This window comes from Anguilla rostrata, chromosome 13 (assembly GCF_018555375.3).
Source record: "Anguilla rostrata isolate EN2019 chromosome 13, ASM1855537v3, whole genome shotgun sequence".
Classification (NCBI taxonomy): domain Eukaryota; kingdom Metazoa; phylum Chordata; class Actinopteri; order Anguilliformes; family Anguillidae; genus Anguilla; species Anguilla rostrata.
In genome coordinates this window covers 5,880,127-5,905,620 of record NC_057945.1, presented here as the reverse complement: position 1 = coordinate 5,905,620, position 25,494 = coordinate 5,880,127, and the positions used below count along the sequence as shown (strand labels likewise).

Below are 25,494 nucleotides of genomic sequence, written 5' to 3'. Positions count from 1 at the left end.
ACAAACAGTCTAAACCAGGCCTGTCCAATCGCATCTAGAGCCTGACTGTAGCACAAACAGTCTAAACCAGGCCTGTCCAATCACACGGTGTTTTGGAGCCCTAGTCAAGAGCGTTTTGGAGCCATATAATAATTCAGAGCAGGGGTGGCCAATTCCATTCCTGGAGGGCCAGTGTGCGCGCACATTTTTGTTTCCGCCAATTACCCTGGCTAAATGAGCTAATTGGTTGTATACACCAATACTGGTTCACCGGTAGATTAGATCACAGTGAAACATTTCACACGTAGACAAAAGAACAGTCTTCAGCTGTCACTCACGCGCTTATCAAGAAATAAAGCTAAAATGACAGATGCTGTAAACGGCTAATTGAGTAATGAACGCCAGAAGTTTCCATGAAAACCAGAAAGATACTGCCCTCGTTGCCCACCTCAGATTTAGAGCATTTTCTAAATTTGAGCGCATTAGCGAGCGAGAGTTCAGTGCATTTATCATGCTTCCTTATGCTTTATGTTAATGAGTTCAGCAATTCTGTTATTCTGTCTTGCACAGAAGGAAATGCAGTTGTATGCAGTCAATGAGTTTGAGTAAGTCAGAGAGTAATACAGTTCAACCACACATCACTCAAAAAAAATACTAGTCTTTTTGGCTGTACCGCAACAGCAGGGCCAGCCCTATAAACGCAAATGTCTGTGACTGACTGAGTGATGGAAGTTACACCATTGGTCGGCCGGTCCATCCATATACTAGGTTTTGACCTGGTCTTGTTTTGATACTTCCCAGGTAAAACCGCACACTTAGCACACACACGGAACAGAAAATGAAGTTCCCGTTCCCCCAGGGGAGCGTGTTGGGACTCTCCCGCGCGCTCGGGCGGGGCGGCGGCGCAGCGGGAGGACTCGCCTGTATCTCCTCCAGGTCCGTGACCCAGGCCCGGGCTCGGCTCAGGCAGCCCTGCAGGGACAGGATGTTGGGCAGCTGCACCGGGATGAGCTGGGCCTCGTTCACGATGGCCTCCAGGGTGGAGAGGGGGTGCTTCTGCCTGCGAGGGGTCACAGAGTCACCAACGTCACACACACAACCATTTATACACACACACACACACCGTCAGACCACAGCCAGGAGAGCCAGACATCACACACAACCATTTATACACACACACACACACCGCCAGACCACAGCCAGGACAGCCAGACATCACACACAAGCATTTATACATACACACACACACACCGTCAGACCACAGACCCAAAAGGCCAAACATCACACACAACCATTTATACACACACACACACACCGTCAGACATCACACACAACCATTTATACACACACACCCCCTCAGACCACAAAGCAAAAAGGCCAAACATCACACATACAACCATTTATACACACACACACACCTGTCAGACCACAGCCACAACGGGCAATCACACACATAACCATTCATACACAGACACACCATCAGATCACAGCCAAACATCACACACATAACCATTTATACACACATTATTCTTTTTCTCTCTCTCACAAACAGACACACACACCATCATTCTCACAAGCATTTTAAGGACAACACAGAATTGTACTCATTTACATGAAGAATAGCTTCTATACATAATCGCAGCACTCCAGATCAGCGTGCAGATACAGCCTAGTGCAGACTTCGCTTGGTGCAGGTATTGCTTCTGCTTGAGTATTTTGTTGTAAGTAACTGAAACATCAGGTAATTCCATTTAACACAGGACAAAAATACCAATGATTTATTTCAATGCTAACGAAATGCTGACGTTAGTGCACCATTTTTAGAGTGCTCATAGATTAAATGTACCTGTGCTCCAGGCAGGTGTAGAAGTGTACCTGTGCTCCAGGTAGGTGCAGAAGTGTACCTGTGCGCCAGGTAGGTGTAGGAGCATACCTGTGCTCCAGGAGGTGTAGAAGTGTACCTATGGTCGAGGAAGGTGTAGCAGTGTACCTGAGCTCCAGAAAGGTGTAGAAGTGTACCTGAGCTCCAGGAAGGTGTAGAAGTGTACCTGTGCTCCAGGAAGGTGTAGAAGTGTACCTGAGCTTCAGGAAGGTGTAGAAGTGTACCTGAGCTTCAGGAAGGTGTAGAAGTGTACCTGTGCGCCAGGTAGGTGTAGAAGCGTACCTGTGCTCCAGATAGGTATAGAAGTGTACCTGTGCTCCAGGTAGGTGTAGAAGCATACCAGTGCTCCAGAAAGGTGTAGAAGTGTACCTATGGTCCAGGAAGGTGTAGAAATGTACCAGTGCTCCAGGCAGGTGTGGGAAGTGTACCTGTGCTCCAGGCAGGTGTAGAAGTGTACCTGTGCTCCAGGAAGGCGTAGAAGTGTACCTGTGCACCAGGTAGGTGTAGGAGCATACCTGTGCTCCAGGAGGTGTAGAAGTGTACCTGTGTTCCAGAAAGGTATAGAAGTGTACCTGTGTTCCAGAAAGGTGTAGAAGTGTACCTGAGCTCCAGGAAGGTGTAGAAGTGTACCTGAGCTCCAGGCAGGTATAGAAGTGTACCTGTGCTCCAGGCAGGTATAGAAGTATACCTGTGCTCCAGGCAGGTGTAGAAGTGTACCTGTGCTCCAGGAAGGTGTAGAAGTGTACCTGTGCTCCAGATAGGTATAGAAGTGTACCTGTGCTCCAGGTAGGTGTAGAAGCATACCAGTGCTCCAGAAAGGTGTAGAAGTGTACCTATGGTCCAGGAAGGTGTAGAAATGTACCAGTGCTCCAGGCAGGTGTGGGAAGTGTACCTGTGCTCCAGGCAGGTGTAGAAGTGTACCTGTGCTCCAGGAAGGCGTAGAAGTGTACCTGTGCACCAGGTAGGTGTAGGAGCATACCTGTGCTCCAGGAGGTGTAGAAGTGTACCTGTGTTCCAGAAAGGTATAGAAGTGTACCTGTGCTCCAGAAAGGTGTAGAAGTGTACCTGAGCTCCAGGAAGGTGTAGAAGTGTACCTGTGCTCCAGGCAGGTGTAGAAGTGTACCTGTGCTCCAGGCAGGTGTAGAAGTGTACCTGTGCTCCAGGCAGGTGTAGAAGTGTACCTGTGCTCCAGGAAGGTGTAGAAGTGTACCTGTGCTCCAGGCAGGTGTAGAAGTGTACCTGTGCTCCAGGCAGATGTGAGCCTTCTCTTCCCAGCGCTCGGCGATGGTGAGCAGCTCCTGCAGCTCGGCCATGGCGGTCTCCACGGCGATGCTCTGCGGAACGCCGCAGCCGGCCTCCATCAGGCTGCGCAGCACGCCCAGCGTCACCTCCCCGCCCTGGGGGCCCAGCGTCCGCCGCACCTCCTCCAGCCACTGGCCCTGCGCCTGCAGCCCCCGCAGCTGCTCCACCTCCGGGGGCTCGGCCGGCAGGGCGGCCCCCTGCTCCAGCAGGGCCTGCAGGCGCTCCGGAGGGGGCGGGCCTCGGGACCAGTCCTCGCCCCCCAGCAGCTCCTGGGCGCTGCTCTGGAACTGCTCCACCGTCTGGAGCGCCGCCTGTCCCAACAGAGAGAGTCTTTAACTGGACTCAGGTACACACACAGTGGTGCACATTAACCAATCAGGAAAGGGCTTCCTTCAACTTATTTACATACACAGTGATGCACATTATCCAATCAGGAAAGGGTTTCATTCAACTTATTTATACAGACTGTGAACCACATTAACCAGTCAGGAAAGGGCTTCCTTCAACTTATTTACACACACAGTACTGCACATTACGAGTCAGGAAAGGGCTTCATTCAACTCATCTACACACACACACACACACACACACGTCTCTTTCACACATGCACAATGCACACACACAGGTGTCTCTCTCACACTCCCACAGATCACCACACACACACACACACACACACACACACACACACACACACACACACACACACACACACACACACTGGTCTCACCTGCACCTGGTCCAGATTTGCGATGGCGCAGGGAAGGTTGCTGATCCTCTCCAGCAGGGCCTTCAGGTCTGCCAGCGTCATCTTCCTGCAGACGGTAAGAGAAGCAGAAGACCCTCAAGCACTCCCTCTGGAGACCGGCCCAAAACCACCCTCTCATCCGAGCAAACACTCTTCACAGAGTCACAAAGTTACCAAGCTTTGGCTTATCACGTTCGCAAAGTGCAGCAACCGTCTTTCACATCCTAACATGACATTTTCTCCGAAACAAATGTTTTGCAAATAAGAGTGAAATGCCCATCACAGGGTAAATTTGCATGGAGCTGCACGCATGCATTCCCTGTGTCTGGCACGTGGCTCACCTGCTCTGCGAGTTGGTCAGGAGCTCAGAGCAGACGGTCTGGCAGCGCTCAATGTCCCTCAGCGCGGTGTTGAGGCGCTGGAGCAGCTCGTTATCCGGAAACTTCCGCTCCGCAGCCTCCTCCTTCAGACTCTCCAGTTCCTGAATGCCTGTAAACACACACGTGCGCGCGCACGCACACAGCCAAAAGTCACACAAGGCCGAATTACGTGGTGAACCTGCGACTAACAACCCCATACACACACACACGCATGTACACATGTAACTACTACACACGTCCAACACATACACGTGTAACTACCCCATACACACACGCACACAAACACGCATGAACACATGTAACTACCACTACACACGTCCAACACATACACGTGTAACTACCCCATACACACACACACAACAGCTGTATACATGTAACTACCACTACACACGTCCAACACATACACGTGTAACTACCCCATACACACACACACACAAACACGCATGTACACATGTAACTACTACACATGTCCAACACATACGTGTAACTACCCCAAACACACACACACATACGCATGTACACATGTAACTACCACTACACACGTCCAACATGTACACACGTAACTGAACTACACACACACGTACATGTTGCTGCTCAAACTACACACCTTAAACATTACTGTGTAAGCATCCCCACATCCAACAGCAACTGTCAGCACACGAGTCAGCTACAGCGTAACTTTACTACACACACGTTCCAATGTAGAGCACAAGGACCCAGGCAAAGCCCTCACGCAACGACCCAGGTGCCTGTAGACGGATAAAACCTCTTCGTTCGCGCGCGCGTGCGCAGACGGAGTCTTCCTCACCGATCTTTCTGCCGTCCTCCTGCTCCAGCGCGCCCTTCACGCGGGTGGCCCAGGAGTCGAAGGACTCGGCTCGAACCTTCAGCCGGTGGAGCATGGCCAGCAGCTCGTCCAGAGAGTAGCGGTACCTGGGCGAGAGCAGCAAAAAGGCCGGGGTCAGCGAACGCCGCGCCTTTTTTTCTCCTGCTCCTCCCGTACCTTCACGCTTCAGTGCATCCGCGTTTATACACGTTTCATCGCGTTTAAAGCATTCTGGGTAACGCAGTCCTCTTTAATGGAGAAGCAGGAATGCAGGACAGGGTGCAATCCACAGGGGGGAGCCAGAGGGAGCGAAGCTCCCGTAAATAAGACAGGCTCCCATGAACACACTTTCTGAAATTCTCACAAATTTGTCTCCCTGCCATTTTCAGTATGCTCATTTAAAGTTTTACTTTCTAAATAATTAAATTGTGTTATAATGGCAAAAAATCCACATAAAACAGTGATTAGTGCTTTCAGGCACAACACAGTTATTAATAATTATACAACCCCAGCTGTGCTATTCCTACTATGACCATTCAGGCCTGGCTGCGCTATTACTTACGCTTGTATGTTTCTTTCCCATTTCAACTGATATCCACTGAGGAAATTAATCTTCAAGTTCACCTGCCGTCATCAGACGGTGTCCAATTTTTACATTTTAATCTTGCTCAATCAGGCTGAGGAGTCAAAAAGATGACCCCTCCCCCCCCAAATGTGACTGTGTGGACGGCACACGAGGGGTACCTGAGGTAGTGCTTGTCTGTGGGGCAGGTACACAGGTCCTGGGTGTGGTACAGACAGACCAGGCGCTCCGGGCAGTTGGAGCAGGCCAGCGCTGACAGGAAGCAGGTGGTCTTGCACTTGTCGCACTGTCTCTCATCGTCAGGGAGGAGCTCAAAGGCCTCTCTCTCCGCTTCAGTGATGCCCTGTGTGAAGGACACACACACACACGCACACGCACACAAACACACGCACGCACGCAACCTGGTTAAGCATTTCATTCTGATATTATTTAACTGTGAAGATACAGAAAAAACATTCGGCTAACTGAGCCCAGTTATTTCAAAATTTAGCTGAAGCAGCTTTGCTCAGCAACTAGCTTACTGCACAACACAGTCTCTGGGTTGCTGGGTTACCGCTAACGCAAAAAAGGTCTCATTAAATAGAAACAAGTCACACTTTGCGCTAACAAAACACAGACCTGTCCCTGTGAAATAGTGTGTTGAGAGCAAACAACAATGGTTAACTTAAGTAATGCATTTTTCGGTGTCAAACGCTCATGGTCTCTCTGCTGCATTACGGTGCATTCGGATGGTTTCTCTGTCTCAGTGCACAGGCTGATGGTTTCTCTGCCTCAGTGCGCATGCTGGCGGTTTCTCTCCCTGATAAGTGTGTATTTTGATGGTTTCACTGCCTCGTTAGTGCGCATGGCGATGGTTTCTCTCCCTGACAAGTGTCTATTTTGATGGTTTCTCTGCCTTGTTAGCGCGCAGGCTGATGGTTTCTCTGCCTCAGTGCGCATGCTGGCGGTTTCTCTCCCTGATAAGTGTGTATTTTGATGGTTTCACTGCCTCAGTGTGCAGGCTGATGGTTTCTCTGCCTCAGTGCGCAGGCTGATGGTTTCACTGCCTCAGTGCGCAGGCTGGTGGTTTCTCTGCCTCGTTAGCGCGCAGGCCGGCGGTCTCACTCACCCTCTCCAGGAGGCTCTTGCGCAGTTTCCTCTCCTCCTGCACGATGCTGAACATCTCTCGGTGAGTGGCGGCCGCCAGGTTCAGGTCCAGCTTCTCGGGGCAGGCGGCCATCTTGCAGGTGAGCTCCTCGTGGGAGAAGACGCAGTACCTGCGCAGCCGCCGGTAGTGCTCTATGCAGGAGCGGCCAGCCGGGAGCTGAGCGGGGAGGGAGCGAGGGAGGGAGCAGAGAGGGAGCAGAGCAGGGAGCAGAGAGACTGGTGAGCGATGGGATCCATTATGCAGAAAAACAACACTGGATCTAGAGTCATAATGTTCAGGTTCTTAAAGAACCTCTGATCTACAGTCAGGCCGGTACTGTCCATCTCTCAACATTACGCTTTACAGCTAAAAGGCAAAACGGCTCCACCTTAGCGATAGCATACATTATACCCTAAGGCTCGCTCAATATATCTGTTTATATTAGGGAGTAAGAACAAGAGAGATCTGCTCAGCATTCATAATATTGAAAATAATGATGCCTCGCATTTAGTGAGTGTTGTTCTCACTCAAAGCGTTTTACAGTGATGAGGAGGAAACTCTTTCCCCTGCACAGAGGCAGACAGTCAGGTTTAAAGTCTCGTGAAAAACAATGTCTCCTACAGCACAGTGTCCCCATCACAGCACTGGGGCTCTGAGGTTTATGTGGCTGAAGGGAAAATTGCTCCCTATTGTCCAACCACCACCACCTCCAGCAGCAACTTAAGATTTCCCAGAAGGTCTCCCATCCAAGCGCTAACCATGTGCAAACAAGCTAAGCTTCAGCCAATCGGCAGGAGCGGGACACATAGTGGTATGGCTGCGGACTCAACAACAGGGACAGATAGACGGGACAGACAGACGGTCACTCACCCAATCGGCTGTGCAGAAGTTAACAGCTTCAGCAAAGTTATACCCTTGGTTGAAACCACTGTGGTAGGCCCGGGGGAAAGTAATGACGAACTCCCCCGCACACTGGTTGGTACGCACCACCTGTCACCGGAACACACAACGAAAGCATTCCGTGGGTGAGCACAGCGGCTTTTTCAGTCATTCCTCCAGTGCACTGCACCCCAGCCTCGTTCTACCAGCAGCCCCCGGACAGCCAATCAGGCCATGAGGCAGTCAAACCCCCCCCTTCCCCTCAGACACCCCCGCCTCAGGAGTGTCCATCCCCCCACCCCGCCCCCCCAGTGCACTGTACTCCAAACTCAGTCTCACCAGCAGGCCCCCAGGACAGATTCACCCAACGAAGGAGCGTCTAACCCCCAGCCCCCGTATCCCCCCCCGCCCACTGCCCCGCCCGAGGAGAGGGCACTGACCGGCACGCCGTGGCCCATGAGGATGTTGGGGTTCATGATGGTGACCAGCTGGTGCAGCAGGTCGGGCTGGCACTCGAACAGCTCGGGGGTCAGCTTCTTCATCACCGCCTCCAGCTGCTCGGCCGCCGACGAGGGGACCCCGTACCACGTCTTCGGCTCGCCCCTAAAACCGCGGGGCGGTGGGGGGGGATGGCACAGTTTAACACACCGTCCCACAACAGACAACAGCCTCACAACACAACGATTTCCAACACTGACGCCGACATTCAACATTTTACCAGAGATGGAATTCTAAACGCATTTTTTTTAAAAGATTTTTTTTAAATAAATGCTGCAGTATGGAACCTGCATGTAGAACCGACTGGAAAAAGCACAAGCGAATCAAAGAATAATCCAAAAAAAAAAAAACTGTGTACAAAGTTCTGAAAGCTCAAAGGCAGCCTCTGAAGCAGTGTTTCCCAATGGCTTTCCTTCGACAGCAACACTTCCCAATATCGCACAATCCCATGGTGCACCGCTCTCAATTGATGCAACGTGCCAACTGCAGCCCAGAATGTTCTGCATTTGGGGGTATTAATAACGCATTACGCATTTTACTTTATTTTGGCTTTTGTGAATGGGACTGGTCCATGTAAAGTTTGTAATATTCATTTGACCTTAGAAACACGGGATCTCGCCGGGTGAAATGCAGTTTGGGAAACGTAGTTCCGAAGCACAGCCAGCGGGCACCATGCTTCTCTCCCCTGAGCGTGTCCTGTGGGGGGAGAGGCGGGCGTACCAGTGCAGGTAGTTGATGGAGTAGCTCCAGTGGTCCTCGATGTGCCAGCAGAAGGCGGAGAAGACCATGCCCACGTACAGCCAGGGCACCTTCATGCCCGAGATGTCGGCGTTGATGTGGCACAGCACCGACTGCTCCAGCACCGGCATCACGTTCAGGTTCCACCCGCTGCGGGCGTACTCCTGAGAGAGAGAGAGAAAGAGAGAGAGAGGGAGGGAGGGAGGAGAGAGAGCGCTCAGCACTGCATCAGATGCATAGGGGGGCTGGGGATGTCAGTACTGCATGTCAGTACTGCACGCAGACACAGGGGCCCAGGGCTGCAGAATGCAGAGGTGCAGGGGATCAGTGCAGCAGAGTGAGAACTGAGGGGGTCAGTACTGAATAAGCTGTACAGGGGGGTCAGTACTGAATGAGCTGTACAGGGGGTCAGTACTGAACGTGCCGTACAGGGGGTCAGTACTGAATAAGCTGTACAGGGGGTCAGTGCTGAATGTCAGTACTGAATGAGCTGTACAGGGGGTCAGTACTAAATGAGCTGTACAGGGGGTCAGTACTGAATGTGCTGTACAGGGGGTCAGTACTGAATGAGCTGTACAGGGGGTCAGGACTGAATGTTCTGGACAGGGGATCAGTACTGAATGTGCTGTACAGGGGGTCAGTACTGAATGAGCTGTACTGGGGGGTCAGTACTGAATGAGCTGTACAGGGGGTCAGTACTGAACGAGCTGTACAGGGGGTCAGTACTGAATGAGTTGTACAGGGGGTCAGTACTGAATGAGCTGTACGGGGGTCAGGACTGAATGAGCTGTGCAGGGGGTCAGTACTGAATGAGCTGTACAGGGGGTCAGTACTGAATGAGCTGTACAGGTGGGTCAGTACTGAATGAGCTGTACAGGAGGTCAGTACTGAATGAGCTGTACAGGGGGTCAGTACTGAATGAGCTGTACAGGGGGTCAGTACTGAACGTGCTGTACAGGGGGTCAGTACTGAATGAGCTGTACAGGGGGTCAGTACTGAACGTGCTGTAAAGGGGGTCAGTACTGAATGAGCTGTACAGGGGGTCAGTACTGAATGAGCTGTACTGGGGGGTCAGTACTGAATGAGCTGTACTGGGGGGTCAGTACTGAATGAGCTGTACTGGGGGGTCAGTACTGAATGAGCTGTACAGGAGGTCAGTACTGAATGAGCTGTACAGGGGGTCAGTACTGAATGAGCTGTACAGGGGGTCAGTACTGAATGAGCTGTGCAGGTGGTCAGTACTGAATCTGCTGTACAAGGGGTCAGTACTGAATGTGCTGTACAGGTGGGTCAGTACTGAATGAGCTGTACAGGGGGTCAGTACTGAATGAGCTGTACAGGGGGTCAGTACTGAATGAGCTGTACAGGGGGTCAGTACTGAATGTCAGTACTGAATGTGCTGTACAGGGGGTCAGTACTGAATGAGCTGTACTGGGGGTCAGTACTGAATGAGCTGTACAGGAGGTCAGTACTGAATGAGCTGTACAGGGGGTCAGTACTGAATGAGCTGTACAGGGGGTCAGTACTGAATGAGCTGTACAGGGGGTCAGTACTGAATGAGCTGTACAGGGGGTCAGTACTGAATGAGCTGTACAGGGGGTCAGTACTGAATGAGCTGTACAGGGGGTCAGTACTGAATGAGCTGTACAGGGGGTCAGTACTGAATGAGCTGTACAGGGGGTCAGTACTGAATGAGCTGTACAGTGGGTCAGTACTGAATGAGCTATACCGGGGGGTCAGTACTGAATGAGCTATAGAGGGGGTCAGTACTGAATGAGCTGTACAGGGGGTCAGTACTGAAAGTAGCTGTGCAGGGCTGCTCACCTCTTCCTCCTTCGTGAGCTGCCTCTTGCCGTTGTTGATGGGGAAGCCGCTGCCGAAGTCTTTGGAGTGGATGTCTGCGCCGTACTCCACCGTCACGTCCTCCTCTATGCTGCTCACCAGCCTCCAGAACTCCCTCTCCACCAGCTCTGTGGGAACCATCTGCAAACAGGGCAGGGGCGAAGGCACAACATGAACGGGACAGACTTGACCAACGGGCCTGTGTCTGCGTGCGTGTGGTATGGGGGGTGTGTGTGTGGGTGTGTGTGTGTGTGCGTGTGCGTATGTGTGTGGGGGGCTATGGTGTGTGTGTGTGTGTGTGCATGTGTGGGTGGGGATGGGGTATGGTGTGTGTGTGTGTATTGGGGTGCGGTGGGTATGGGTTGGTGTGTTTGTGTGGGAGTATGGGCTGGGTATAGTGGTGAGTGTGTTGTATGTGCTGCGTGTGGTTGGTATGGTGTGTGTGCGTGGTATGTGTGTGCGTGGGTATGTGTATGTGTGTGTGTGTGTTGTGGGGGGGGGTATGGGGTATGGTGTGTGAGCGTGTATGTGTGTGTGCGCGTGGGGTATGGTGTGTGTGTGGTGTGTGCCGGGGGGGGTATGGGGTATGGTGTGTGAGCGTGTATGTGTGTGGGGTATGTGTGTGTGTGCGCGCGTGGGGTATGGTGTGTGTGTGTGTGTGTGTGTGCGCGCGTGGGGTATGGTGTGTTGGTATGGGTGTGTGTGTGTGTGTGCGTGCGTGGGGTATGGTGTGTGTGTGCGTGTGTGTGCATGCGCGCGCGCGTGTGGCCACCCACGTGAACAGGCATGTTGAAGTAGTCGGCCTTGAAGGCATCGGCCATCTCTCCGAAGCTCTGCAGGGTGTACTCGCACGTGGCCTGCTCGAACCCGAACGCCTCCGCCGGCTTCTTGCACTCCTGGGGCAGAGGGGAAACGGCGCGTTTTAACTGAGGGCTCGGAGCCGCTCGGGACGGCCCGAGGCCGAGCACGCACGCGGGCGGGCGGGCGCTCGCTCACCTCGGCCACGCATTTGGGGCAGCGCCAGTCCCCCTTGGGCGGGTCGGTGAGCGGGGGCAGCAGGCAGAAGGTGTGGTAGTTGTCGTCGCAGCCGTCGCACAGCAGGAGCTTGTCGTCCTCGTCGCCCCGGCCGCACATCCGGCACACGAACGAGTCCACCTGAGGAGAGAGAGAGGGGGAGGGAGGGGGGGAGAGAGAGAGAGAGAGAGAGAGAGGGGGGGGGGGGGGAGAGGGAGAGAGAGATGAATGAATAGATAGTGTATATAGTTGTATGTTATAACCACTGCTTTGGCAACACAAGTGCCTATATTTGTCATGCCAATAAAGCACTTTGAAATTGAATTGAAATTGAGAGAGAGAGAGAGGGTAATTAATATTCAGAAAAGAGCCATCAAATTTTGGAGACATTTAAAAATGAGTGACCCCCACTGCTATCACTACAAAGCCCTGAAATGCCAAGAGGTGAATATAAAGAAGAGTCCCCTCAGTCAACTGGTCCTGGGACTCACTGAAGAAAATCCCAACACCACCAATAACAGTCGGTCCCAGGACAGTGACATCCTCCTAGCTCCTAGCACAGTGTTTGTGTCGTCAGCTCTCATAAGTAAAACAGCCATTTCTGAACCTCCGTATCTCTGCCAGTATCTCAATGCCATTTCACAGGTGAGCTATAATCCCCATGGGCTGGCCAAATACTGAGTTGGGCATGGCCACGTTAGGCCACTACTAAAACTAATCTAACGTTAGATCAGAACAATGTGAGAGACCGCTATGTCCGTTACATTGGCAGTGCATGGGAGAGAGAGGCGTGGGTGGTGTGAGGGAGAGAGAGACACTGGCGGTGTGTGAGAGAGGCGTGGGCGGTGTGTGGAGAGAGAGAGGAGTGGGTAATATGTGGGAGAGAGAGGCATTGGTGGTGTGTGGGAGAGAGGCGTGGGTGGCGTGAGGGAGAGAGAGGAGTTGGCGGTGTGAGGGAGAGAGAGGAGTTGGCGGTGTGAGGGACAGAGAGTCATTGGCGGTGTGAAGGAGAGAGAGGCGTTGGCAGTGTGTCGAGAGAGAGGCGTGGGCGGTGTGAGGGACAGAGTGGCGTGGGCAGTGTGAGGGACAGAGAGGCGTGGGCAGTGTGAGGGACAGAGAGGCGTGGGCAGTGTGAGGGACAGAGGTGTTGGCGGTGTGTGAGAGAGAGAGACATTGGCGGTTCATGGGAGAGAGAGACATTGTCGGTGTGAGGGAGAGAGAGGCATTGTCGGTGTGAGGGAGAGAGAGGCATTGTCGGTGTGAGGGAGAGAGAGGCATTGTCGGTGTGAGGGAGAGAGAGGCATTGTCGGTGTGAGGGAGAGAGAGACGTTGGCGGTTCATGGGAGAGAGAGGCGTGGGCGGTGCATGGGAGAGAGAGAGACATTGGCGGTGCATGGGAGAGAGAGGCGTGGGCGGTGTGAGGGAGAGAGAGACATTGGCGGTGCATGGGAGAGAGAGGCGTGGGTAGTATGTGGGAGAGAGACATTGGCGGTGCATGGGAGAGAGAGGCGTGGGCGGGACTCACAAACTGCGTGCTGCTGAGGTTGCGGCGCAGCCTCATGGTCATCTTGGTGCAGGGCTCGTCCTTAACGCTGGCCTCCCCCCCCTCCTCCTCCTCCTCCTCCGCCCCTTCCTCCTTCTTGACCGCGTCTTTGCGGGGCGGGGGGGCGTCCCCGTTCCTCTCGCCGGAGATCGCCTCCTCCACCGGCTCGCCCTTCACCGTCACCACGGCGCTGTCCCGCACGATGACGGTCTGCGGCAGCTCGTCTGCGGGGGGAGGACGCCGTTCAGAGGACCAGTTCAACAACAGTGGCCAGGAGGCCTGCTACTGGGACGGAGTGTAGCACAGTGGGTAAGGAACTAGACTTGTAACCGAAAGCTCGCAGGTTCGATTCCCGGGTAGGACACTGCCGTTGTACCCTTGAGCAAGGTACTTAACCTGCATTTGCTTCAGTATATATCCAGCTGTATAAATGGATACAATGTAAAATGCTATGTAAAAGTTGTGTAAGTCGCTCTGGATAAGAGCGTCTGCTAAATGCCTGTAATGGGACAGCAGGTATGCTACAAACAAGTTAGGGATACCTATACAGCACAGAGAGTGCGGCACTGTTCAGGGTTTCCTGTAGAAATAACCACAAGGGCCACAGACGTTTTGTGTTGAGATTTAGTCAACTGGAGATGAATCACGACTGCACTGCACTGCACCCACTCACTCAGTCAGTCAGTCATCCACCCGTTAAAGCACTCATTCAGACTCGCTCGCCCGCAACTCACTCATCGCACCCACTCGCTCACTCACTCACACACCAACTAACTCACTCACTCACTCACTCACTAACCAGCACTCTCTCTCAGACACACACTCAGATGCAGGCACGCACACAAACACACACACGCGCATACACACAGACTCGAACATGCACTTGCACACACACGTACACATGCAGACACTCTCTCTCTCAGCGCTTGTACCTTTCTTTCGGAGGCCCTTGTCCCTGGGCACCAGGCCCAGGCCCATCATCTTGGGCCCCGCCCCGTAGATCTGCAGCTTCTTCAGCTCCGGGTTCTTCTCTATGTCCTCCTCCGTGGGCTCGGGCTGAGAGAAGGGGGGAGAGAGAGAAAGAGGGAGAGGGGTGAACAGAAAGCTGGAGGATAACGATTGGGGGGGGGGGGGGCAGAGGACTGCAGCACACGCTCCTACATGCTAGGGCTGGCCGCCGTACCCCTACCACAATCAGACATTTGAGCGCAATAGCCATTATCGCCACCATGTGGTGAACTGCCTTTATTTATTTTCCTTAATTATACAGTAGCGAGTAAACGTTAGAACTTCAGAGAACGAGAAATGCTTCCGGGGGCACCACTGACGCTCAAACACCATGCTCTGCACCGGGGTCTGCATGCCGCTCACACTCTGCACCGGGGTCTACATGCCGCTCACACTCTGCACCGGGGTCTACATGCCGCTCACGCTCTGCACCGGGGTCTGCATGCCGCTCACACTCTGCACCGGGGTCTACAAGGCGCTCACACTCTGCACCGGGGTCTACATGCCGCTCACACTCTGCACCAGGGTCTACATGCCGCTCACGCTACACTCTGCACCGGGGTCTACATGCCGCTCACGCTTCGCTCTGCACCGGGGTCTACATGCCGCTCACGCTCTGCACCGGGGTCTGCATGCCGCTCACACTCTGCACCGGGGTCTACAAGGCGCTCACACTCTGCACCGGGGTCTACATGCCGCTCACGCTCTGCACCGGGTCTGCATGCCGCTCACACTCTGCACCGGGGTCTACAAGCCGCTCACACTCTGCACCGGGGTCTACATGCCGCTCACACTCTGCACCAGGGTCTACATGCCGCTCACACTCTGCACCGGGGTCTACATGCCGCTCACGCTGCGCTCTGCACCGGGGTCTACATGCTGCTCACGCTCGGCTTGCACCGGGGTCTACATGCCGCTCACGGACGCTCTGCACCGGGGTCTACATGCCGCTCACACTACACTCTGCACCGGGGTCTACATGCCGCTCACGCTACGCTCTGCACCGGGGTCTACATGCCGCTCACACTCTGCACCGGGGTCTACATGCCGCTCACGCTACGCTCTGCACCGGGGTCTACATGCCGCTCACACTCTGCACCGGGGGTCTACATGCCGCTCACACTCCGCACCGGGGTCTACATGCCGCTCACGCTCCGCACCGGGGTCTACATGCCGCTCACGCTCCGCACCGCGGTCTACATGCCGCTCACGCTCGCACCAGGGTCTACATGCCGCTCACGCTCCGCACCGGGGTCTACATGCCGCTCACGCTCCGCACCGGGGTCTACATGCCGCTCACGCTCTGCACCGGGGTCTACATGCCGCTCACACTCCGCACCGGGGTCTACATGCCGCTCACGCTCCGCACCGGGATCGACATGCCGCTCACACTTCGCTCTGCACCGGGGTCTACATGCCGCTCACACTTCGCTCTGCACCGGGGTCGACATGCCGCTCACGCTTCGCTCTGCACCGGGGTCTACATGCCGCTCACGCTACGCTCTGCACCGGGGTCTACATGCCGCTCACGCTCTGCACCGGGGTCTACATGCCGCTCACGCTACGCTCTGCACCGGGGTCTACATGCCGCTCACACTGCGTCTGCACCGGGTCTACATGCCGCTCACACTCTGCACCGGGGTCTACATGCCGCTCACGCTGCGCTCTGCACCGGGGTCTACATGCAGCTCACGCTACGATCTGCACCGAGATCTACATGCCGCTCACACTGCGTTCTGCACCGGGGTCTACATGCCGCTCACACTCTGCACCGGGGTCTACATGCCGCTCACGCTGCGCTCTGCACCGGGGTCTACATGTCGCACACGCTCTGCACCGGGGTCTACATGTCGCTCACGCTCTGCACCGGGGTCTACATGTCGCTCACGCTCTGCACCGGGGTCTACATGCCGCTCACGCTCTGCACCGGGGTCTACATGCCGCTCACGCTCTGCACCAGGGTCTACATGACGCTCACGCTGCACTCTGCACCGGGGTCTACATGACGCTAACGCTGCACTCTGCACTAGGGTCTACATGCCGCTCCCACTCTGCACCGGGGTCTACATGACGCTTACGCTGCACTCTGCACCGGGGTCTACATGCCGCTCACGCTACGCTCTGCACCGGGGTCTACATGCCGCTCACGCTACGCTCTGCACTAGGGTCTACATGCCGCTCCCACTCTGCATCGGGGTCTACATGCCGCTCACACTCTGCACCGGGGTCTACATGCACACACAAATTAAGGGACGACCAATCTTAAGCACCTCTTAAAATGGAGAAACAAAATCATTTACCACCAATGCTGAAATTGAAGTAGGATGAGGATTTAAGGGCATGAGTAATTAACCAGTCTCTCATTTAAAAAAATTAAATAAATAAACACACACACACTTTGGTCCTTTCGCCTCTTTTGGGATTGATTGGCTGACACAGGAAGGGGCGGAGCTAGCAAGAGGCACCCCTCACGGGAGGACGTCTCCCGCAGTAACAGTTTCTCACCAGTAGGCGTCCTACAGCTCAGTCACTGTACCTGTCCAGCTTTCCTTTCAGCATAAAGAGGCTTACCAGACAGCAGCAAGAGGACAGACAGGGCACTAGTGCGCTAGTGTGCTAGTGCGCTAGAGAGAGCAAGCAGAAACGAGTGCACGCCATCAGGGACAGCTAGCTGGCACAGCAAGCACACAACAGCACCCTGAAAGCATAGCGAGGAAACGCAGAGCCCAAACAGCCAAAACACCAAGAGCAAAAAGGAGGAGGCAAAACCACCTGAACCCAGCAAGGTAACAGACGTGAGACGAGCAGAGGGAGGGAGGGATGCATTTAGAGGTAGAGAGAGAGAGAGTGATGGAAAGGTAAAGTAGTGGACAGACTGACAGACAGCCAGGCAGAGCTACGAAGAGCGAGGGAGAGAGCGAGAGCAAGAGAGAGGCAGTACCGAGGTGTGTTGAGAGCCTGTGTTGAGAAGGTGGGGGGGCAAATCTTCAGGACCCTGCATGGAGAGACAACAACAGCAACAATGGACTGAGAGAGGCAGGGGGCCGGGGGTGGGGACGGGACGGGACACAGCGAACAAGTAGCTGGTAGAAAGAAAGAGTGCAGAGGGCCTCAGGATGGGGAGTTAGTTTTTGGGTAAGAGGGACACTGCTACAGACAGACAGACAGACAGACAGGGATGGGGTGGAGAAATCTAATGACAGGTTTTTTATTTATTTATTTATTTTTTTTTTTTTTTTTAAATCAGGGGTTAAATACTTCAAGACGCCATCACATCATCATTAGGTCATTCTGTTATCCACACACGCGATCATACTGTTATACACACGCGATCATTCCTTTATACACGTGGTCATTCTGTTATACATAGGCGCTCGTTCCATGATACAAACGATGACTTACACTTTAAATGCCAATACGCATCACATTAACAGTAACCACACCTTGCCTCACCCCCCCCTTCCCCTTCTCCCCTTCCCCCCTTCCCCCCATCTCGGAAATTATGGAAAATATAATTACACAATTAATGAAGAAATAATGAAGCGGCTGTCTGAAGAAATGATAAAGAAGTATGAGTGGCAGAAAGGGTTAACACAATTAGAGCTAGACAGCCGCTCCGGCTCTGCTACACGCCATTTCGGATCTTGTTTCCGTCCAGAAAGAGGTCAGGTTTGCAGGTCATTGACTGCAAATAAAATGCACAGCATACTGCAACCTTTTCATGTACTCCATTCGAAAAGCAAACAAGAGCGAGCTTGTGATGACAGGAGGGTGATAATATGGGTGAGTAATGAGTTTTTAAAAGGGATTGAGAGAGGATATTGGGGCAATAACACAGGGAGGGAAACGAGCCTGCTTAACTCTACAGCTTTACTTCATTAACTCCTCACAGTGGGGCAGTCTGGGTCCTGTGGCTCACAGTGGGGCAGTCTGGGTCCCATGCGCTCACAGTGGGGCGTTGGGTCGTCTGGGTTGTGCTACAGTGGGCAGTTGTCCTGTGCGCCAAGTGGGGCAGTCTGGGTCTGTGGCTACAGGGGCAGTCGGGTCCTGTGCGCCACAGTGCCAGTCTGGGTCCTGTGCGCACAGGGGTCAGTCTGGGTTGGTGGCACAGGGGGCAGTCGGTGTGCGCTCACAGTGGGGAGTTGGGTCCTGTGCTCACAGTGGGGCAGTCTTCGGCGACAAGTCGGATCTGGGTCTGTGCCCACACAGCGGCAGTCTGGGTCCTGTGCCCACACAGTGCGGCAGTCTGGGTCCTGTGCCCACACAGTGGGGCAGTCGTCCGTGGCCACAGTGGGGCAGTCTGGTCTTGGTCACAGTGGGGCAGTTGGGTCCTGTGCGCCAGTGGGGCGTTGGGTCAGTCTGGGTCTGTGCTCACAGTGGCAGTGGTCGTCGCCAGTGGCAGTCGGTCTGTGCGCCACAGTGGGGCAGTCGGGTCTGTGCGCCGTGGCAGTCTGGTCAGCGGCCTGTGACTCACAGTGGATCTGGTCCGTGCGCTCACAGTGGGGCAGTCTGGGTCCTGTGCGCTCACAGTGGGGCAGTCTGGGTCCTGTGCGCTCACAGTGGGGCAGTCTGGGTCCTGTGCGCTCACAGTGGGGCAGTCTGGGTCCTGTGCGCTCACAGTGGGGCAGTCTGGGGCAGTCTGGGTCCTGTGCGCTCACAGTGGGGCAGTCTGGGTCCTGTGTGCTCACAGTGGGGCAGTCTGGGTCCTGTGCGCTCACAATGGGGCAGTCTGGGTCAGTCTGGGTCCTGTGCGCTCACAGTGGGGCAGTCTGGGTCAGTCTGGGTCCTGTGCGCTCACAGTGGGGCAGTCTGGGTTTGGTGCGCTCACAGTGGCCTAGTCTGGGTTTGGTGAGCTCAGTGGGGCAGTCTGGGTCCTGTGCGCTCACAGTGGGGCAGCCTGGGTTCTGAAAAACCGATAAATTCAACTCCATGACCGAAGCTGAACCTCGTGAAAAATGTGTTATTTGTACTTTAGGGTGGTGGCACTGTTCCCATACCTAGTCTCAGTTTCTTATTTATTCCAGCAAGTACTGCAGACACACCCTTACTTTGCATACCTAGCACATCTGAATAGTCTATACACCCAGGAAGCTGGAACGTCTGCCAAAATGCAAAAAAAAGCAGCTAAAATCACCTGGAAATTGGCCAACCTTCCTAATGTGTTCAGGGCACAACCACACATTAAATGACAGGCACTGAAAATGAACTATTCTCGGGGGGATATTCCATTTAGCCCTGGAGGGAATATGGAAAGATTCAACCTGCAACGTGGGCCTTATTTTACAGAACTAAATGGGTCGGTCGACACTCACGAATGACCGGCTGGATCGCACGCACGACAGGCAGTAAGGTTTGACAGAGCCACCTGGTTCTGCTCAACCAACATTAACGCTGTGGTTTGGCTACAAAGGCAATTACGAAGGTCAACAAATAAAATTTTAAATATCTGAATAATAATAACAGTAACAGGCTTTCAGTCAACCTCAATCAGTGCATGAAACAATTCCGTTTCAGTTACAAAGTGAAATCAGTGAATCTACTTGCTTATTAATGTTAGTTTGCAGCACTCAAGAAAATGGGTTAGCAATGATTAATGAAATCAAAACCAGTGTATATATTCTTCAGTGTATATATATATATTGGTGCATTTGAATTTTAATCCAGGGTGAACTGTCATCCAATGCGAGTGCTGTGGAGGCGGGGCCCTTACGTCAGGCTGCAGGCGATTGGCTCTCCTGCCATAGCTGCTGACTTTGGAGGGCTGGACTGACTGGCGGAGGGGGATGGAGTGAGGCTTGTACTCCTTGTCCACCTCTTCGCTCTCGTACGGCCTTGGCTTGTACTGCTGTGTGCGGACAGAGAGCGGCTTGGGGTTAGCTAAACCCACGCTACTATACCCACAGGCCGGACAAAGGCGGGCATATACACAGACACACACACGCTCACACATGCCCACACACAGACCTACACACACACAACTATTCAATACAAAGATACAAATATTAGCAGGGTGGGGGGAGAACGAGACAAGGTTTGCACATTTTCAAAATGACAAAAGTACAACACGTAATGTAGAAATAACATGACGCATGGGTGTTTCAAAAGACAATGCAGCTCATGCACTCTGTGCCAATGGCTTCCTTCCTGCTCAGTACAGACACACGATGATGCAACAGGAAGAGGAATGTAAAGGGGATGGACTGCGCGCGCTACCGGCAGGCTGGCCCCCGACTGGAACATCTCGAAGGGGTAGACGATCCTCTCGTAGTGCGAGCGCAGGAGGGAGCCGATGTTCTTCCCGGGGGGGTAGCCCATCTTCTGCGCCACGCGCGCCCACCGCCTCTCTTTGCTGACCGTCTCGAACCCCCCCTCTTCGGTCACCACCTGTGAGGAGCCGCGAGCAGAGGCCAGGCATCAAACTGAGAGCTCAGACCCTATCAGCACGGGCCAAACTGAGAGCTCAGACCCTATCAGCACGGGCCAAACTGAGAGCTCAGAGCCTATCAGCACGGGGCAAACTGAGAGCTCAGAGCCTATCAGCACGGGGCAAACTGAGAGCTCAGAGCCTATCAGCACGGGGCAAACTGAGAGCTCAGACCCTATCAGCAGCACCCAAACTGTGAGCTCAGAGCCTATCAGCAGTGCTCAAACTGAGAGCTCAGAGCCTATCAGCAGCACCCAAACTGAGAGCTCAGAGCCTATCAGCACGGGCCAAACTGAGAGCTCAGACCCTATCAGCAGCACCCAAACTGAGAGCTCAGAGCCTATCAGCACGGGCCAAACTGAGAGCTCACAGCCTACCAGTGTGAGAGTGGTCTGTACATGCAGAGGCGGAGTGTACGTGATGGTGGGCTGTACATGTACTGGTCTGTACATGCAGAGGCAGAGTGTACGTGATGGTGGGCTGCAGAGGCGGTGTGTACTTGATGGTGGGCAGTACATGTACTGGTCTGTACATGCAGAGGCGTTGTGTACGTGATGGTGGGCTGTACATGTGCTGGTCTGTACATGCAGAGGTGGTGTGTATGTGATGGTGGGCTGTACATGTACTGGTCTGTACATGCAGAGGCGGTGTGTATGTGATGGTGGGCTGTACATGTACTGGTCTGTACATGCAGAGGCGGTGAGTACGTGATGGTGGGCTGTACATGTGAAAGTGGTCTGTACATGCAGAGGGTGTGTACGTGACGGTGGGCTGTACATGTGAAAGTGGTCTGTACATGCAGAGGCGGTGTGTACGTGACGGTGGGCTGTACATGTGAAAGTGGTCTGTACATGCAGAGGGTGTGTACGTGACGGTGGGCTGTACATGTACTTGTCTGTACATGCAGAGGGTGTGTACGTGACGGTGGGCTGTACATGTCCTGGTCTGTACATGCAGAGGGTGTGTACGTGACGGTGGGCTGTACATGTGAAAGTGGTCTGTACATGCAGAGGGTGTGTACGTGACGGTGGGCTGTACATGTGAAAGTGGTCTGTACATGCAGAGGCGGAGGGGTGAGAGGACCTTGGCTAGGCTGAAGAGGTCCACGATGCGCCTCTCGATGTTGGGGATCTTGAGGGAGGAGCCCTGGATCTCCCAGAACTTGGCGATGCGGTCTAAGTAGTTGAGCTTCACGCGTGTCTCAGCCTGAGTAGAGAGGGGGAGAGGGGGTCAGGTGAGGCACAGCTATTGCGCCTTTCAGACAACTTGACCTGGTGTGTCAAAAGTTACCGTTAAACAACCGCATGTGCGTTTAACTCTGGGGCTGTCATTGGATAAACAACAGGCAAACCGTGTGAGCAGTGCTGGATATGAACGCCATATTTGTTTTTGGTTCATCGGCCATTTTATTAAGTGAGAACCACGTCTATTTTTCATAGTTTGATGCTATAGTGGTAGAACAGGTTTTCCTAAAGTACGTGAGGCGTGAACAGTACAGTTCACACTACAGAAACAAACAAGTATTTGAATATAAGGTGTAAATATAGAGAAAATAGAACAGGCACGGGGACTAAAATATTAATAAACCTACAGGCGCCAGACCCCTAGCCTTGTGAGCCACTGCTTCACACCAAAACCTTGAGGAGAAGAAAAATACCCTCCCCACAACTTCTGGATCCTGCGGAATTCAACCGGAAACCAAAAATCCTGCCCCATCAACCACGGAGGAAGTGGTGGGCCTGATCCTCAGTATAGCCACTTTCATGTGCATAGCCATTTCACTGAGCTTGAGTTACCAACTCAACTCGGGGAGGGGATCTGGGGGAGACGGCGTGAACCTCTCCCAGTGAAGCTCCTCGCTGTCAGGCGAAAAGAAGCGGCTGGCGACTCCACATGTATCGGAGGAGGCATGTGGTAGTCTACACCCTCCCCAGACCGACAGAGGATGACGCATCGACCAGGACTGTGTGATACACGGGGAATTGGTATAACGACTAAATCGGGGATAAAAATGGGAGAAAATTTTAAAAAATTAAAACAAATTAGCATTCCTATTCAATATTTCACGCTTGTGCTTTTGGTAACTATAAAGGCAAAAAAAATTTTTTTACCTTCTTCAAAGCTGGGCGATTCCATTTTTCAGAACTTAAGATCCCAAAAGTATTTTCCCCTTAAACTCCTCTGTCATGGATACCAGATTAATTTAGCCATTTTAAACAACGGTGCTTTAAAAAAAATAATAAGAACAATGTACCATGGTGACCCAATCTCCCAGACTCAGGGCTCTATACAGTGCTCCCATTTTAGGAGCATGTGCTCCTGAAATTTGCTGTGCTAACTGGAGCACATCTAACTGTGATGCACTAGTGTGCGCCTAACTCTTTTAGTTTATGTGCACATGTGCTCCTTGGAAAAAAAAAAAAAAACAGGTTAGCACAGAGCCACGAAGACGTCACGATATCTGCGATCGCTTCCTCGCGGGGCTGCGGTTGGCTTCCACGCGGGCGGGCCTCGCTGATGACGGCGGCTGTGGTGGTGGGGGGGGGGGGGTGTACTTCCTGCGCGGTGCTACAGGAGCTGACGCGTGGAGGCGCAGCAGTTTCCGCCAGCTGGTCGCAGTAAGAGGGGATGTGTGCGGTCTGGCCCGAGCTCGCTCAGAACGTAGCGGCTCGCGCGCGCTAGCTGCGGGCCAGCTGTCAGACAGCTGCCCGTGTGCAGTACGAGAGTACGGTTACTATGAAACCAGCCAGGGTCAGAAGGACAGTCGCTACGAGGCATTTGAGAATTATGACAGTTGGTCTAGTGTCATCAGAAACACTGGGTAGGTCTTAATGGAGCATTTACACAGGCTTAAATGCTTTTTTTATAGAATTGGGCCCTGATCTGCACTGGTTGTGCTCAGCAAAAAATGCAGCAAATAAATGAATATATCACTGCAGCCCCAAAGCCCTGTGCATATACCACTGCAGCCCCAAAGCCCTGTGAATATACCACTGCAGCCCCAAAGCCCTGTGAATATACCACTGCAGCCCCAAAGGCCTGTGAATATATCACTGCAGCCCCAAAGCCCTGTGCATATACCACTGCAGCCCCAAAGCCCTGTGCATATACCACTGCAGCCCCAAAGCCCTGTGAATATACCACTGCAGTTGCAAAGCCCATTTCTGTTATCCTTGAAGACTACAAAACCCATTACTGCTACCGCTACCACCTCTGATATTACATAAATAACGATCAATTCAGCAAGCAAACAGTCTCTTGTGAAACTGTAAATTCTACTTTTCTCCATCTCAAGCAGATGGAAAAGACTGCTTGTGAATAATCCTCTGGGAACTAAGGCTGGCGTTTCGTGCATCGACTGCTTTTCCCTGTGCCTCGCTGCTGGCTCGGAACTGAAGCAGACTGACGGATTGAGGCGTTTTAGGTGGAAGGGCGGTGAGGAGCAGCCCCCCCGTGCGAACGCGTGTGAGGGGCGGCTTCGAAAGAACCGCCACACGGCGCCGATATGGAGACCGACGAGGGCGGCAGTGTAGCACAGTGGGTAGGGAACTGGGCCTGTAACCGAAAGGTCATAGGTCCGATTCCTGGGTAGGACACTGCCGTTGTACCCTTGAGCAAGGTACTTAACCTGCATTGCTTCAGTATATATCCAGCTGTATAAATGGATACAATGTAAAAGCTGTGTAAGTCGCTCTGGAAAAGAGCGTCTGCTAAATAATGGCATCTGTAATGTAATGGCAGAGAAACAGACCTCCAGCTCATTCAGCCTCTGGATTCGGGGAGTGAAGCGGAAGTTATCCACCTCCACAGCAAATGGGGGTTGCCAGTCCTGTGGGGGGGAGAATAGAGAGAGGGAGGGAGGGAGAGAGAGGGAGAGAGAGAGAGAGAACTGTTCATCTAATGGGCAGAACATACGTACAGTTTATACCCAATACACCACTTTAATTTATACGTTGTACGGCTTTAAGGCTTTTTCTCCTCCGCACGGATTGGTCAGTCGTATCTATCAGCGCTCATCACCGTAACCTCTGCTATGGATTCAGCAGAGCACAGACGAGCATGCGCTCTCCTCTGAAGCATGTGATGTGATGTCAGCCGCCGCTTCTCATCGACACCACAGCTCACACAGACCTGAGTCTGAGGAAGACTCAGCTCTACAGGCAGACTTGTGGCCATCTGATTGGCCAGCAGGGGTCAGCAGTGAGCAGTGAGACATTAACTCCGGCCAACTGAAACCCTCCCATCCCTGCGTGATGCAAGAGATGATTGTGCATATTGCCCAGTACGTAGCTTAGCCACATTGTTATTGCTCAGGCTAACTACCATTGCCACACTTCCCTTTATAGTGCACCAGTACAGGTTTAAAAATGAAAGCAGAGTCACATATACAGTGGTTACTAGTTCCATTTGGCGCTTCTGCCTCGAGAGGTCTTCCCGGCAGAGGCAAATTTGCATTTATTTCCACAGGAACTCCTTTTGTTCGCAAAACCACCACCAGGTGGAAAATGTGAGCACTCAAAACCATATCTGGCAGTTAACACTTCAACCGTGGGACTCACGAGCAATGTAGAAGTGTTACTGCTGCTCTTATTTTAACGGGAAGGGTGAAAATAGGGACATGCTTGTTATCCATAAAATTTTTGCGTGCATTCGAGTGAAATGTACGTCTATAAACTGTTATTCAACAAATTTCACGATCCTATACCAAATGATTATTGAAAAAAA

At 53.1% G+C, this 25,494-nt stretch overlaps 1 protein-coding gene across 4 annotated transcripts in view; it reads right to left on the bottom strand.

The window, feature by feature from the left end:
- The window catches only part of kdm5c (lysine demethylase 5C), a 42,119-nt gene that overhangs the window by 9,646 nt on the left and 6,979 nt on the right, over positions 1 to 25,494 (bottom strand). For 3 of the 4 annotated variants that reach the window (XM_064305245.1, XM_064305248.1, XM_064305247.1), the window contains exons 3-22: positions 24,521 to 24,598; positions 21,853 to 21,975; positions 20,559 to 20,729; positions 20,056 to 20,190; positions 17,287 to 17,340; positions 14,270 to 14,393; positions 13,320 to 13,561; positions 11,777 to 11,935; positions 11,557 to 11,676; positions 10,763 to 10,921; positions 8,921 to 9,102; positions 8,143 to 8,305; positions 7,694 to 7,813; positions 6,806 to 7,000; positions 5,859 to 6,040; positions 5,097 to 5,221; positions 4,250 to 4,397; positions 3,891 to 3,975; positions 3,101 to 3,474; positions 901 to 1,039 (exon numbers count right to left, since the gene is read on the bottom strand). In XM_064305245.1, the coding sequence (XP_064161315.1) occupies positions 901 to 1,039; positions 3,101 to 3,474; positions 3,891 to 3,975; positions 4,250 to 4,397; positions 5,097 to 5,221; positions 5,859 to 6,040; positions 6,806 to 7,000; positions 7,694 to 7,813; positions 8,143 to 8,305; positions 8,921 to 9,102; positions 10,763 to 10,921; positions 11,557 to 11,676; positions 11,777 to 11,935; positions 13,320 to 13,561; positions 14,270 to 14,393; positions 17,287 to 17,340; positions 20,056 to 20,190; positions 20,559 to 20,729; positions 21,853 to 21,975; positions 24,521 to 24,598 (3,078 nt within the window). The remainder of the gene's footprint in view (positions 1 to 900; positions 1,040 to 3,100; positions 3,475 to 3,890; positions 3,976 to 4,249; positions 4,398 to 5,096; positions 5,222 to 5,858; positions 6,041 to 6,805; positions 7,001 to 7,693; positions 7,814 to 8,142; positions 8,306 to 8,920; positions 9,103 to 10,762; positions 10,922 to 11,556; positions 11,677 to 11,776; positions 11,936 to 13,319; positions 13,562 to 14,269; positions 14,394 to 17,286; positions 17,341 to 20,055; positions 20,191 to 20,558; positions 20,730 to 21,852; positions 21,976 to 24,520; positions 24,599 to 25,494) is intronic. The other variant, XM_064305246.1, reaches the window with a different exon arrangement.